Source organism: Montipora capricornis, chromosome 11 (genome assembly GCF_036669925.1).
Source record: "Montipora capricornis isolate CH-2021 chromosome 11, ASM3666992v2, whole genome shotgun sequence".
NCBI classification, from domain to species: Eukaryota; Metazoa; Cnidaria; class Anthozoa; order Scleractinia; family Acroporidae; genus Montipora; species Montipora capricornis.
This window is the reverse complement of record NC_090893.1, coordinates 1,375,150-1,390,164: the sequence shown is the minus strand read 5'-3', so window position 1 is coordinate 1,390,164 and position 15,015 is coordinate 1,375,150. Positions and strand designations below refer to the sequence as shown.

The following is a 15,015-nucleotide window of genomic DNA, read 5'->3' as shown; positions in this document are numbered from 1 at the left end:
GATTACTACTTCGGATGCTCAAGCACTAAGCTATAGGAGACTCGTGGGAGCCAGGCCATGATCCATGATTTCGATAGCGTCTCGGGGATATTCGGAAAAAAATCCGAGTGCTCCTTTGCAGGAGTCGAACCGGCTACGACCTCGGATGCTCAAGCAGTGAGCTGTAGGAGACTTGTGGGAGCCAGGCCATGATCCATGATTTCGATAGTGTCTCGGGGATATTCGGAAAAAAATCCGAGTGCTCCTTTGCAGGAGTCGAACCGGCTACGACCTCGGATGCTCAAGCAGTGAGCTGTAGGAGACTTGTGGGAGCCAGGCCATGATTCATGATTTCGATAGTGTCTCGGGGACACTCGGAAAAAATCCGAGTGCTCCTTTGCAGGAATGGAACCCACGACCTCTTTCATATACACATAGACTCCCCTGGTCTCCCCTTCATGCCCGTGTGTGTTAATACACGGGTGTGCTCGTAAAAAGAATCTCTCCTTTGTAGGAGTCGAACTTACGAGCTTCCGATGACTAGTTCGCATGCATATCAAAGAGGGGAAAACCGGAGTACCCCGGAAGAAAAACCCCTCGGAGCAGAGAAGAGAACCAACAAACTCAAATCACATATGACGCCAAATATGGAAATTGAATCCAGGGCACATTGATGGAAGGCGAGTGCTCTCGCCACTGCTCCATCCCTGCTCTTTGAAGTCTTTCAGGTGCACATCCCTTTTTTGCTGTTTGCACGTGCAACCCTCGTGTGGCTACTAGTGGTTGAGGACCAATGAGAGGCGTTGTATTCATCAGGTCCAATGTGATTGGCCATTAGCCATTAATTGGCGGGACTCGAATTCTAAATTAAGGACGGTGCCTACTACCTGTAATTCAAAGGTATTTTTGCTCGGTTTACTGAATATGCGGGAAAAGCAGATCTTAACAAGTGTTATTGAAATCCAAAAAAACGTTGGGAGGGGGGGGGGGGGGGGAACCCACGCATTTTTCAAAATTAATTGATCAAAAATATTTGTAAAAAGTTTTAAAATACAAAGCAATGTATGGTGTTTTTGCCAAATTGAAGCTTAATTATCTCTGACAAATGCGTGGTTACCCCCAATTCCTAGAGCACTTGTTAAGTTCTGCTTTCTCTGAATAGTTTTAAACCGCGCAAAAATATCCCTGTCTTAATAAGCACCACCCATAGGAAACCCGAGTATCTCGAGATGTGCAGAACGTATACACAATAACAGTAGTAAGCACCGTCCTTACGACAATAGAGAGCTTTAGATTCTTGGACGAGAACGACTACGAGTGCGAGATTTTCTCGTAGAACAACAATGAACACGTGCAAACCAGGGTAATTTTGGCGGGAAAAAGGTGATAACGTCGTCATTTTAGTACGAGGTTTTGCAAAAATGTCGTCGTGTCAAAAAAAGCCAGCAACACGGTAGCAGTTTTGGTATTTTTTGATCAGCAAAAAGGCTCAGTTACCAGCAATAACAATAACTGAGCAACCTATACTACTAACAAAGAGTAAGATTAATCGTACGGGTTATAACTTTCTAAATATTTTCGCTAAAAACCGGCAGTCAAGACTCGTACTTGTTCTTATCCTCGTCTTAGAATATAAAGGTCCCTAATACCCAAAACTGATGCGTAAAGGCCAAATGCGAAAGATTGACACTTGTGGGTTGGGACTAATGACTCTGTATAAAATGATTTTTTCCTCTTATGCTTTAATTTCTTTTACTCTTACAATTAGTAACGGTTATCAAAAAAAGGGAGAATATAATTTCTGGCAATCTTTGGCTTAGTAATAAAGAAAAGGCTGTTGAAAAGGGTGAACCTATATAGAAGGCGTTGATCGAGGATCGAGCCCACTCGTTTAGGGGACAGCGGTCGAAGAGTGTAGCACGTCTTGTACGCTACATGTTTTGGCAATACAGAAACAAACCTAAGCATTCTTTAAAGCTAACCTTAGGCCTAATTAGACTTAAACAAGAGTTTTTAGGCCTAAGGTTTGCTTTAATGAATGTTTAGGTTTGTTTCTGTGTTGGTAAAACATGCAGCTTACAAGACGTGTTACACTCTTCGACCCCTGTCCCATAAACGCGTGTGCTCGATCCTCGATCAACGCCTTCGATATAGCTTCACCCTGTTAAAAACTTTGCACTTCAACGACAGCTTACTTGTTCCACTGGTTGTAACTAGTACGGTGACTCTGGTCAATCCTAAGGACTTCTTTCTTGTTCCCGGGCCTCTCGTCAGGACTTAAATAAAAGACGCACTCGGAGTCACACGTGGCATGAAAAGTGTAGTTTCCATTTGAGGGTGGTATAAAAAATGCTCGCAGCTGCTGACCGTAATAATTGTCGTCGTTACGTGGCGGCGTGAATGTCCTTAGAACTTCAATAAGTGTTGGAGAATCAGGGAATCTCTTGTCTTGCGTCAAATGCTTTAAGTACCATCCACCGTTCAGTCCTTTCCATACATCTCGCCTAACCCCACGGTATTCTATCGGAAAACAAACAAAGGGAAGTTAAAAATTTGAATTTTCAAACACATTGATAACACTATTCAGGTAATGGAAAATTAATACAGAACAGACAACAAGGGGAAAGTTTGAGGTTGTTCCGATATAAAAGCAATTTCCCACACTAATTTAAAAGCTAAGAATAGAAAAAATAAATAGTTGCAAGTTGATGGTTAAGCAATACTTTTTTAAGCAATAATTTTTGTACCCATTAAACTTTATTACTCGTGGACTGGCTTTGCTTTCGCCATTGTCGCCATCGCGTATAGAGAGGTTAAGTCAAAACGACCGCGCCTTTTAAGAGATTGCCATGGAAACAAACGTGTTGGCGTAACACTATGGGTAATTTGCACGCGTCGCGCGTGACGCACGGGCGTTGTCATTTTGCAGCTAGAGCCCGTTTCTTGAAAGTCCCAATAACAATTCGGGCCCAAAAAGCCATTTGTGAACTTGGCACCAGCTTCTTTTAAAAAGCTGGTCTTATAGTATGTTTTCAAGATAGCTAAAAGCAGAGTGATTGTGAATGCCTCAAAACCTCTCCTTTCTGAAGATACAGAAGGAATTTCGAGGGACAGGTTCCTGGTATGTTTTTGGTTTGATTCGCTACTTTCTGTATACACCCCACCAAGCTCCAAGAATACAACCATCTATTCTTGGAGATGCTTCTTCTCTGTGATTTGATTCTATGAATCCAAACTGATTCGATATTTAGTCGGTAAGTTCATACGCAATCGTGCATGCATGGTATAGAATCTGTGCTCCGTTTACGAAGTTTGAAGAGCAGTTTTAATCGTTTCACTCCCGTAAACTAAAAGTTTATTTTCCTAAGTAGTGCCATAGATTTCTTTGTTGGCTCGTCATGAGAACTTGGTGTTATATCAAAATCATATCCGTTAACTGATAAGAGACTTCATTCTCAATACTTGTTTACCGGATAGTGTTTGAACATTGTAAGGAGAATTTACATATTGATTAATTACTCCTCCGCGCAACGTTCATCTACCTCTTCATCTACATGTTCCAGCACCCCGCAAAGTCCCTTATTGACTTATCTCTGTTTCTGCTTAGGTGGCTTCATACACCACAAGCCTTGTTAGAGACATCATCGCCAAGCCGGCCACTTCTGCTGGAGAGAACAGGACAGCCACAACACCGGGGACCTCATCCCCCACTCTTCTCGAATAGTGTAAGGATTCTTTAACGTCCCACAGGGAACTTATGAACATAGAAGATATTTTTGAGACGCGGGGCCTACGGCTTATAGTCCTTACCCGAGAAGACTTGAAAGTCTAACCATTCGCAGATGAAATTACAAAGGCAGCACTTTCTCCTCAGTTATTTTAAGATCCTGAGTGTTGACCCGGACGGGGTCAACGTGTTCCCCTTTTTGATTTAGAATAGGTGAAAGTCATATATGTGAAGTGCAGATTTGGAACGATTCGGAAGAGAGAGACCATCTCAGTTATGGATGCAACTTAAAAGCGCTGTGTCATAAATTTAGCCAAATTCAGCGATTGGGGGCTGATAAGCGAGATTGTGTTAGCCAATCAGAGCTCTAAAAATGCCATATCCGAAAATATAAATGTAATAATATATACTCCATCTTCTTTTTTTCCTGGTTGTCCCTCGATCTCAAGGATGCCGTGGTTGGCAGCTATCTAGAGTTGCAAGGAATGTGGGAATGACTCTGCAGGCCAGGTATGGATCTGCAGGGTGGCGCACGGGACACTGGAATTCCGCGGGAGGAGTAGGGACAGGGAAAATTGCTGCTCTGCAATGTCGTTCTCTGGCGGCTTCTGCTTGACGAACACGCTCAGCTATCAAGTTATTTATGGCTTTACTTGTGATACATCGCCATTTGATTCTGTCTTGTGCTATGGGTACAATTTCTTTAAGCTCAATTTCACACCAGTGTAAGGCCTCTTTCAGATTGTCTTTGTAGCAATTGCGGGGTCGGCCTCTGTTTCTGTACCCCTGATTAAGTTCGTCAAAGAGCACTGAGCTGTTTTGCAACACGATGGTCTTCCATTCTGATGACATGACCTGTCCAAAGAAGCTGTGATCTCAGGACTACTTTACAATGCTTTTTGTGAGGGACTTTGGCCCAGACTGCTTGTTACGCAGTTTACATTCTTTATTTAAGAAGCGAAAGATGCCCCCGACCAGATTAGGTCAGACCACAACACCGGGGACAAAATCCCCTACTCTTTTCGAGATTCAAGTGGCTTCTTTAACGTCCTATACTATATTTGATTTCCAACAAGACCTATGAGATGGGACCTCTGGTTTACAGTCCTTATCCGAGAAGACCTGAAAGTCTAACCATTTTGCAGGTGTAATTACAAAGGCAATACTTTCTCCTCAGTTATTTTACTGAGACCATGAGTTTTGGTCCGGCCAAAGTTGAACTTTCTCCCGCGTGACAGCCCGTGTCACAACCAACTGAGCCACTGGTGCTGTCAAGCATGATTCAAAGGTGGTTTTCATTACGAGCTAGCAGAGCGCAGTCATCTTCAAAAAGGGCGTCTTGTATCAGCCTGGTGATACAAATATTCAAACTCCTGATACATTGACTCCTGAAAAATTATTTTCTGTTGCTGGTTGTAAATTCTAATTCTCTTTCCACGGTATTTTCATACTACTATTGCTGCGTATACAGTTAGCTTTCTTTCGAATGAGGAGCCAATTTTGGCAATTTTGCAATTTGAATGCAGAAATAAACCACCACCACCATCACCGTGAAATACAGTCAAGTATGTTAGTGTGTGGCGTGGTATTTTTTATACTACCAAATTTCTTCTCATATCATGTTGGTTCACACGGTAAATCTGGTCTTTTTACCAGGTGACTTCACGCCCCCTTACGTACCAAGAGTTTTCAAATAAATTCTTGCTGTTTCAAGTGAACAAGCCTTCTGCACTGGCAACATGCTCCCTTCGAGTCCTGCTAAATTTAAGACCCTGCTGAAATTAACCTTTCCTGAATATTCCAAGGAATCCAATGACAAAGGAACGTTTACAGCTCCACAGACGCTTCAACTCTCTTTTCAAGTATTGGTATGTCTATTTTTTTCTTGTTCTTTCTGCCTTACTTGATGGTCTAATGGGCACGCGATATCAATCATTTGCCTCGATGGACTTTGATCGTCCGGGTGAAAGTAGTCTTGGGTAGGACTATTGGCAGTGACTGACGTTTCCACAACCTGAGCGGAAGTCGTCTTCAGAGTTAAGTGACGGTTGATGACCTCTCAGTGCTCAAGTTGTCGAAGGGTCACTAAGTCACTGCGAACAGTCCTTCAAAGGATTACAAAGGATCACCCAGACGATCAAATTCCATCGAGGTACTCTCATGGGTTCAAACCATTAATTTTCGATATCAATTATTACTCGGCGCTTTTCCTTGTTGTCTACAGCTACAATGTCTGGACGGTCTGTTGAGCTCAATTTTATGGTCAGTCTGATTAGGGATTATAGGAAGGGATATTATTATTATCATCATAATCATCATTATGTAGAATTAAGCACAGGGTTTTTCCCTTGGGAGAAATATCCAGTCAAGTCCAGTCATCCCGAGACCTCAGACTTCCAGCACTTTTCTGAGGATATGCCGTTATCTTATCCAGTCTTTCCCCATTCATTCCAAACTAAATAAAACGGCTAAATCGTGATACAGCCGTGTAATTGTAAAAAGAAAATGCTTGCAAAAACATTACCTCACCTTCTGGGATACAAGAGGATTTGTCACCTCTCGAGAGTTGAATTAAGAAAATCAGGGACAACTGAAAAAAAATATATCAACACATAAATTTGATTCTTAATTCCCTTATTAGAAAGAGGGCGCTTATGAAAAATGAATAGAATATCCCCTACACAAAACCACATGGCCGTCATCTGATTTGGTATATTATACGAATCTCCCTTCATCAGCTTGGAAGCAAAGTCAGTAACTTGAATGTAAGCTTTGAGTTTTTCGGCCGAACTGTGCATTATTCATTGAGAAAGAACCGTTGCGTCTGGAGATAAACAATATAGCCAAAAACTGGAAATAATGCGGACGTCTCCTACTGGTGAAACTTATAAAAGACCAGGCTCGAATATTATCCAAACATGTTAATTAGGCAGGGAGAAAACGTCCACATATGCTTCATTGGAGAACTTTCCATATTGTATTTTGTTGTGTGTTGTTATGTGTCTGTGAGGACGCGACAAAGGATTATTTTGCGTTTCTATCACATATTTTTCCCCTTATTAAAAGAAATCAGTTTCCATGGAGAGGGTTTTCCCTTTCGAGCAATGAAAGGTCTCCTGCATCTCTTTTAATGGTCTATTACTCTTCCCAATTATTCGCATTGAAAAGAACATTGTTATTAATAACAACTCAAACCCGAATTACTTGTTTTTTTTTTTTTTTTGAAAGAAATAGATTGTTACATTTTAGCTGGAAAAATAATAACCCACTATCAATACCTTCTGTGATTTTGTGATTTAAAGACACAGCAAGACAAAAGTCTTCCAAATGTTATTCGACCCTATTTGTCGCGGAACAATTATTTGCCAACAGTACCTTATTCTAGAAGCGTACATCGTTGCGTCATTTCCACCATAATCAGTCTCGTGTCATTTTAATTTAAGAAATCACGAGATAACAGTGATTGTTTTTGACTCCCGGTTTGAAAGTTTGGTAGAGCATCGATTTGAACTTTATTAACCCAGCGCGAGTATTAATATCACTGACATCTTGATTGCAAATGAAGAACTATTCTGGCGCTTATAAGTTAATATGGCGTTCTTAGGTAAACTGCTCATGACTAGCTCTTCGGTTTACTTGAAGCGTGAGCGATGAAATCCCAGGATAACTGACTGCATTCAAAGATAGAGAGTAAATTTCTCGTTTTGACCTAACCGAGCTATCGCAAGTATTAAAATCACCGACGGCTCAATTGCAATGATGGACAACCATTGTCGCATTATTTTAAAATCGCGTTCTTAGGTAAACTGCGCATGCGCAGCTCTCGGTTTGACATTTAGCGTGTGCGCGAGAACAGAAGCCTTAAAAATGACCTTTCCGTGGAAGTTTTAGGAAAAGGCATTGATGAATTCAAACCTCTTTTTGCAACAGCAGGACACGAAATCCACAAAGTGAATCTTCAGGTAGCGTTGAAGTTCGTGTTCGCGGACCATTTCAACCTCCTTCGAACGGATTTCTTCTACCCAAGTTGTCAAAAATTAAAACAACCTTTAATAAAACGTCAGCTGTCCACAGCTAAATTGAGGCATCAAATTTCGAGAAACTGGTGTCTGTTTAACATAGATTCAAAACTCAGAAAAACGGAAATCAATTGTTTTGGGCCACAGTGGAATTTGTAACAAAGAACAAGCTTTACGCATTCATCACAGTGTTCATCATAATCAGCTGACCTTCGCCCAGTAGCAAATGAAAATAAATAAACTCGGACCCTTCTTGTTGGCTGGTGAGAGATGTGCTAGTCGAAGGAAGTGTACTTCGGGATCATCTCGTACCCAGTTTCCTCTGCCCAAAGTGGCCGAGGACTCTGTGTACGAGATTGGAAGAGCTCAAGAAAATAAAACATTGGTTGGTCACAGGTCTGGCTCGCTCATTGCTGCGTCGTCTGTAGCTATGGCAACTACAAGCAAACTATAGCCGAGGCCGCACGGTTTAACTTAGGTAAATTTATACCACGTCGTTAGACACCTCGGAAATTGTTTTTTTAAATCACAAGTTATACATGTAAAAGCACATCTGTCACCATCGTTAAAAAGCAACATTAAAAACCTTCTAAACCCTTTTAACGGCGTTGCATGTTGGAACAAGAATAACAATATTGAACAACAAATCATAAATGTTTCATAACAAAGTTAGTAAAAAAGATAATTATTAAGTTACAAACATTGTTGATGCTTTTTTTAAAATTGCTTGTTCGGATTTCTATCCACTACTATTTGATGTTAATAAATTCAAAATGACGCGATAAACCAAAAAAAAGTTATCCTGTGCAGTGAACTAGTCAGAAGGTTAAAATGACGTGAATCCCTATGGTCCTCGGCCACCGTTTTTTACATGTAAATTAAGATTCATCATAGAAAATCAAAATCAAATTATTTCAGCCAGCTGATTATCAGGTAAAATGACTTTCTTCCCATCAAGACGGAGATACAGTTTTGTTCTAAAATTTCAAACGATACTTTTGTAAGTAAAAAACATGACAATATGGCCTGTTTTGTCATGTAATCAATTTGGCAACATTCAATTGCAAAGAAAAGATTCACCAAACTGTTTGGTGCTATTGTTGGTGCCTAAGGCTAAAACCCAAATATTATTTTCCATAATTTTAGTTTTAAAGTACAAAGTACTATGTAACCTTATTTCTCCAGACGTCTCGACATCGATCGTTACTTTGCCTCTTAAATGATTTTGAAATGTAGCATCGGGGAATGTCTTTCTCACCTTTCTTAATTCGTTCCTTCCAAGGTAATTAAGACAACATTAGCAATTTAAACCAACAAACAGAAAAATAGTTTCATTGCTGGTTTTTTGAAAAGATGTCAGAGTGCTTTCTTTTCGTTCAAAATGGCTTTTAGCATCTCTGGCAAAGAATCATATGCATCAATTTAAGTTTCGCATCAGGCAGTCTTCTTAACGAGCGCAGAAAGCGTTCGAGCGCAGGCAAATTTAAATTCCAATGTTTTGAAAACTCACCGAGATTATTTCACTGCACAGCAAAGGCCACATTGTATTTCTTCAAGGCCGAATTTCTTCTGATGAAAAAACGTCTGTTAGATGCCTTGATATGCAGCGCCAAGTTGAAAAACGTGATGGTTTTGCATCAAATTAATTCATGCTATTTCAGTCAGAATGTTTTGAAGGTCGTGATTGGTTCGATTTGTTCCCCACGGCAGTATACACCGCGATTTCAGTATAGAGTCGTCCTTATTTTATTTCTTTATTTGCTTAGCAGACAAATATAATTTCCGCTGTTTGAAAGACAATAATTAAGGCCAAGACAATTCACTCTTGTATCGTCTGGCATATTTACTTTTCGATACCCGGCCATGTTAAGTACATTTTGACCGTGTACACCAAAACTCAACATAGTGATAATGGTTCGGGTGAAAGGAATCTGGCTCTTCGAATTAATTCATTTTGTAACGATGCCGACAAATTTCTGACGTAAAACCTAAGTAAAATGTTTTATATTTGAAGTAGTAATCACTCAAGGCTTGGACACAATCGGATCTGCAAGTGTTTGGGTCACAGTCAAAGGAAACTTTATTTTAATAATTAAAAAACGCCCTTTCCACTCAACAATAAGCGAGCCTAGCCTCTGCTGTGACAAATAATACCAATCAAATAATGGCTCCCACACGGTTCGATACCTTATCACGGGTTTCATTTAACAAAGCGAATCGGTGTCAAGGAAATTCCTTTGACTTCACTTAAAGATAAGAAACGATATTTAAAGACTGATAAAATGGCCAAGAGGCGATAAGAATCGTTGCTGATGGCTCCAAGGCCTTACATAAGATAAATTCACCTTCGAAGCCGACAGCACCTGTTACATGATTTACATGTATTACATTCATTTTATTATTGTAACTGAAATTGAAAACTTCGGTCTTATGGCACGTTTGTTGTGTGATTTTCAATTCAGAAACAGTAAGGATAAATACGAGTAGCGTAGTAGTAGTAGTAATAATAATAATAATAATAATAATAATAATAATAATAATAATAATAATAATAATAATAATAATAATAATAATAATAATATCAATGAAAAGCCACAGAAACCAGGGGCAATGAACTTTTATCTTCAGGAAAAAAACTTATTTAAGAACCTAAAAATGGCTTGCTGCACTGACTCTCGCTCTCACCGTACTACAAGATGGACTTAAACAATCTCGTTGTAGATTTTGAAAGCATTTTTCGACATGCAAAGTGCTTCCGTCATTTCGTTGATTACTTGAAATAATTCATGTAAACGGCGCGATATGTTTGCGGTCAAAAACCAGAATGATGAGCCATCTTATATTTAAAATACCCTAATTGCACTGTCTCGACATATAGCAGCTCATCTAATAAAATAAATTCTCAGAGCCGGTTATTCAAGCGAACTTAGACCGCGACTTTCAGCAATCGTTTTGTCTCCAAAACTATATTGAAGCCAGTTGGCTTAAATAAATCAATGATTGTCGAAAGGGAGAGACAGTAACTGGCCAAAAGACCATTTTCGAATTCTCACAGCTGGACTGGATCTAGTATGAAATGGAGGCTAATGCGGGCAAACTAATTTGCATTTGAAAAGGGTTGCCCGCGTTAGCCTCCATTTCATGCTAGACTCAGTCCAGCCGTGAGAATTCGAAAGTGGTCTATTAAAATGACTATGTCCAGGAGTGTACGTAAATAGATTGAAAGCGATTTTTATAAGCGTCACGAAGCAAAATCGAATACAGACATTAACGTCACACAAGAGTGAATTACTCAAAACTAAACCGTAAGTGACCCAAGTTTTACGCCGTGATTGCAAAAAGACACCTGTTTTATTTTCACTGGAATTTTCCTATTTAATGGTCCGCCATTGCTTAAACTTTAAAACCTCAAGAGAGCTGGATCAAGGAGAAAATAACGTCAAAGACTGAGGAATGCAATGCGTGTGTACGCGGCTGAATTAATATGCATTACGGGAGTTTCAGACTTTTAAATTCGTGCTTTGCATATATAAGCTGCATTACACGCTAAAGTTTTAAGCAAGTGAGTAAATGACGTCACCTTTTCCTAGATCCAGCCCTCTGAGGTCCAATCGGTCATTTTTGAACGAGAGTAATAGCGGGCCGTGAAATCCTAAGCTAACACTCAAACTAAACAGCCTTTGGATAAAAACCATGAGTCAAAATTTGCCAGTCAGGTGTTAAGCAAGTACACTTTCAAAATCTGAAGAAAAAAGGGAAGTGATTTTTTGACCACTTTAAAGCACTCTAAATAAGCACTTGTAAATTTTTCCGACTACAAATTGCACTCCCCCTATGGGCTCGTGAAATTTTGTTGGTGTGAAAAGTTTACTCGAGCTTACTGATAACAAATTGCATTCGAAATAATGTGATTACGTATACAAAATGCCAATAGAATTGTTTAAACAAATCGCGAGGTCAAGTTTGAGAGTTATAACATTTATAACGGCGTTTTTCAATAATATAATAGGCCAATTGCAATGCAAGGTACCTCCTGTTAATGCAGGCAGAGCGTCTTGCTATAATCGCTTCGTGTTATTGCAACTACAACCTCCGGCAACATTCCTTGAGGCAGCTCACAATTACACAGATTCGGCAATTTCACTGGTCCCGCTTCCTTTCCACTGTTATGTTTCGCGTATTTTTTTTCGATCGAACCTGTAAGCCAAAATAAGGAGGAGTACGGAAATTTGCCACGTGTCTAAACAACTTTGCCGGAGGCTGTAGTTTTAAATGAAATTTACGTACTTACTCGAGAGGAGCTGAAGTTTTGCCTTTATGCCATTGGAGTTTCCAAAAAGAGACGGAAAAAGAGATGGAAATGTTAAATGACAAACGCTCACGTTTTTCATAAAAGCTTGAATTCAGTTCGCGTCAGTGTGAAGCAGAAAATGCAATATCCACGTGCATAGTCGGGTCACTCATTAAACCAATTGTTTAGTGAAGTTCTCGTTCTTGTCAATGTTGCTATTTAGGACGCACGTAGGGCGCTTTAGCAAGGGCATGAAACACAAGCATTAATGAGCAAAAAAACCACGCTGCGCGACGCGTTCTTCACACATTTTCGTACATTTACTTCTCGTGCTCTGCAAAACAACAACGTGAACTCAACAAGTTCAAAGTTTTCATGACATATTTTAGTTACTTTTTTGATTTACTTAAATGAGGCCCTGCCAGGGTAAATCCCGACAAGCGACATGGCCTAAAAAATAGCGACAGCACTTTACTAATAAAGTGAAATCGCCACAAACGACATCCCTTCTTTAAATTTCCGACAGCAACGGTCACAGTAACGTGAAACATAAACATTGAAACACGAGAACTTTTAAAATTCAGACAAGAGGGGGACCACCCCCCCCCCCCCCCTCCCCTCCTGGTAGGGCCCCTTAAATGTACGGCTCATTTCAGGTACATATGCGAAAACATAACTTGCTCAATTTAGACGAATCACGTGACTGTTCTTATTTAGTCGTTAAGTATTTGCTGCCACTTTGTCTCATTATTTTACGTATATTTTCCTTCAGTCGTGTTCACCCAGTATTTCACGATCAAAAAAGTAGTTCTGACGTACATTTCAGGAAATGTGTCTTTTATAATAAGGAAACAATATCAGTGACGTCACTCGTTATCAGTGTGCTAGCTAACGCCTCACTAGATGCGCCTCACTCCACGCAATATTATAAACTTATTCAAGATGGCGGACAGGGCCTTCACTTTCTTTACTTCAATACTTGGGCTTATTTCAAACCTATTTGCCTGTTTTCAAGCAAATTTAGCTTTGCTATATATTTCTTAAGGCTGACTATTCTAATCAAAGATGGCGCCAATTTATTATTTCGCGGGCTCATAATAGCGAATAATCATGCGTCAAGCATGCGCAGTCAGGTTATCGTTTAAAAGATATCGTTTTCAAATCGATTCATCGTGTACGTGTGGACGAGTGAAAAAACGCTAAATGTGGATGCGAATTATTTTAAAAAACGGAGAAAAAAATTTCAAAGGAATACGGATATGTGTGGACGGGGTTTTAGTATTAAAAACATGTATTCGGCAATTCAAACATTCAATTTAGCTATTCAAACATTCAATTAGGAAATTCATCAATTCAATTATTTATTTCGGTAATTCAAACCTTCAATTCAATTGAATATTTGAATTGTCGAATTGTAAGTTTAAATGGCATAGACATTATTCATAAATGGCGGCCAATTTATAATTCTTTTGTCGAAGAACAAATTAGCCTACCAAGCCTCGATACCATACAGTGAATTGAAAAGAATTCTTGCTCTAAAATGAGGCTTGGTAGGCTAATTTGCACGTGGACAAAAGAATTATAAATGTGACCGCCATTTATGAATAAGGTCTATGCACGTTTGAAGTTTGAGGGTTTGAATTGAAGAACTGAAGGTGGGATTGCAAATTGATGGTTTGAATTTCCAAACCGAAGGTTGGATTTGCCGAACTGAATGTTTGAACTGCCGAACTGATGCTTGAATTTCCAAACTGATGGTTTGAATTCCCGAATTGAACGTTTAAATTGCATATTTGAATTTGACACTAAAAACGCGCGTTCCTGAATCGACATTAAAGACCTCTCATTTACGTTTTCACCCACCCCTCCCTCGTGGGTTGAAAGACAAGAAGAAAGTGGACATCATAACATTTAAATGGAAAAATCAAAACAACCAAAAAAGAATATTAACTGAAAGAGTGGAATTGAAGAAGCCAGCTTGTTAAGCTTCAAGGACTGACAAAATAAATTTACAATACAACGTTTGAGAACTGACTAAAAGCCTCGATACCACAGCCATGGGCAGTGTCCTGGCCTATCAAGGCACGGAAGTCTGTCAATCAGTTACGTTTATGTCTACAATAAACTACAGGATCATTTGTAGATGTCCATATCCACCGTGCCGCTTTTGAGATCCCATGAATATCTTCTCTCGGAACATCATTGCCCTTTTCTAAGACCATTGCAGGAGGCCACATGGTGTCATCAAACTCCGGAGACGTCCACCCAAGACTTTGTGTACTCACATGGCATTTCCAGCGTTCATTAGTTACCAAGCCATTGCTAAACGAGCCAATGAGGCCACGATCGCGGTATCCATTATTCCCTCCTCTAAGGCCAGGATTAGCGCCTCTCTTCCTTGCTCTGACTGCAACAACTCGAGTGCCGAAAGGGATAGAAAAACTTGAGGCCAATCTCAGACCATTGCCAAGACTTGTGCCATCAGCGAAGATCTCGCATTTGAAGCAGCTAAAATTTGCTGTGAGATCTAGCAAAACGGAAGGCTAAATTAGTAGAGCATTCAAAACTTGTACAAAATGTCTAACAATCACTCCCTTACAGTTTCGCAATCCTTGCGTATCTACGCTAAACGCCGTCTTTTAAACCGGTCAACCGAGTAATGGTTAACGCATCAACTGATCCCGCAGCAAAGAGTTCATCAACTCAGAGACCTTTCTCGGAAAGGTCTCGGAAAGAACTCGGACGTTTCTCGGAAAGGTCTCGAACAGGTCGGAGATTTTGCCCTATTGCGAGAGATAGAGGAGAATATTATGACTGGTCAGGTACCAAAAGGAGGGCTTCTTAATTAAGGTTATATTGGCAGGAGAACGATTGATCGCTGTCAGTTTCAAAACGTGACCAGCATCAGCATCGTCCAAAGCCGGACTTAATGAGCAGTCACAATGCGTGAGCGGGCATGTAACATGTTGGTTGACAATAGCGAACTGATAAAAAATTCA

General features: G+C 40.0%; 2 protein-coding genes across 3 annotated transcripts in view; both read right to left on the bottom strand.

Annotated features, from left to right (window-relative positions):
* Positions 1 to 9,405, bottom strand: part of LOC138024338 (protein sidekick homolog) — a 63,543-nt gene extending 54,138 nt beyond the window's left edge. The window contains exons 1-3 of the mRNA XM_068871498.1: positions 9,236 to 9,405; positions 6,236 to 6,296; positions 2,175 to 2,499 (exon numbers count right to left, since the gene is read on the bottom strand). Coding sequence (XP_068727599.1) covers positions 2,175 to 2,499; positions 6,236 to 6,296; positions 9,236 to 9,268 — 419 coding nt within the window. The 5' untranslated portion in view covers positions 9,269 to 9,405. The remainder of the gene's footprint in view (positions 1 to 2,174; positions 2,500 to 6,235; positions 6,297 to 9,235) is intronic.
* Positions 9,406 to 12,314: 2,909 nt separating this feature from the next.
* Positions 12,315 to 15,015, bottom strand: part of LOC138024220 (uncharacterized) — a 34,300-nt gene continuing 31,599 nt past the window's right edge. Inside the window, exon 3 of one of the 2 annotated variants that reach the window (XM_068871336.1) lies at positions 12,315 to 14,543. In XM_068871336.1, coding sequence (XP_068727437.1) covers positions 14,116 to 14,543 — 428 coding nt within the window. In that variant the 3' untranslated portion in view covers positions 12,315 to 14,115. The remainder of the gene's footprint in view (positions 14,544 to 15,015) is intronic. The other variant, XR_011126926.1, reaches the window with a different exon arrangement.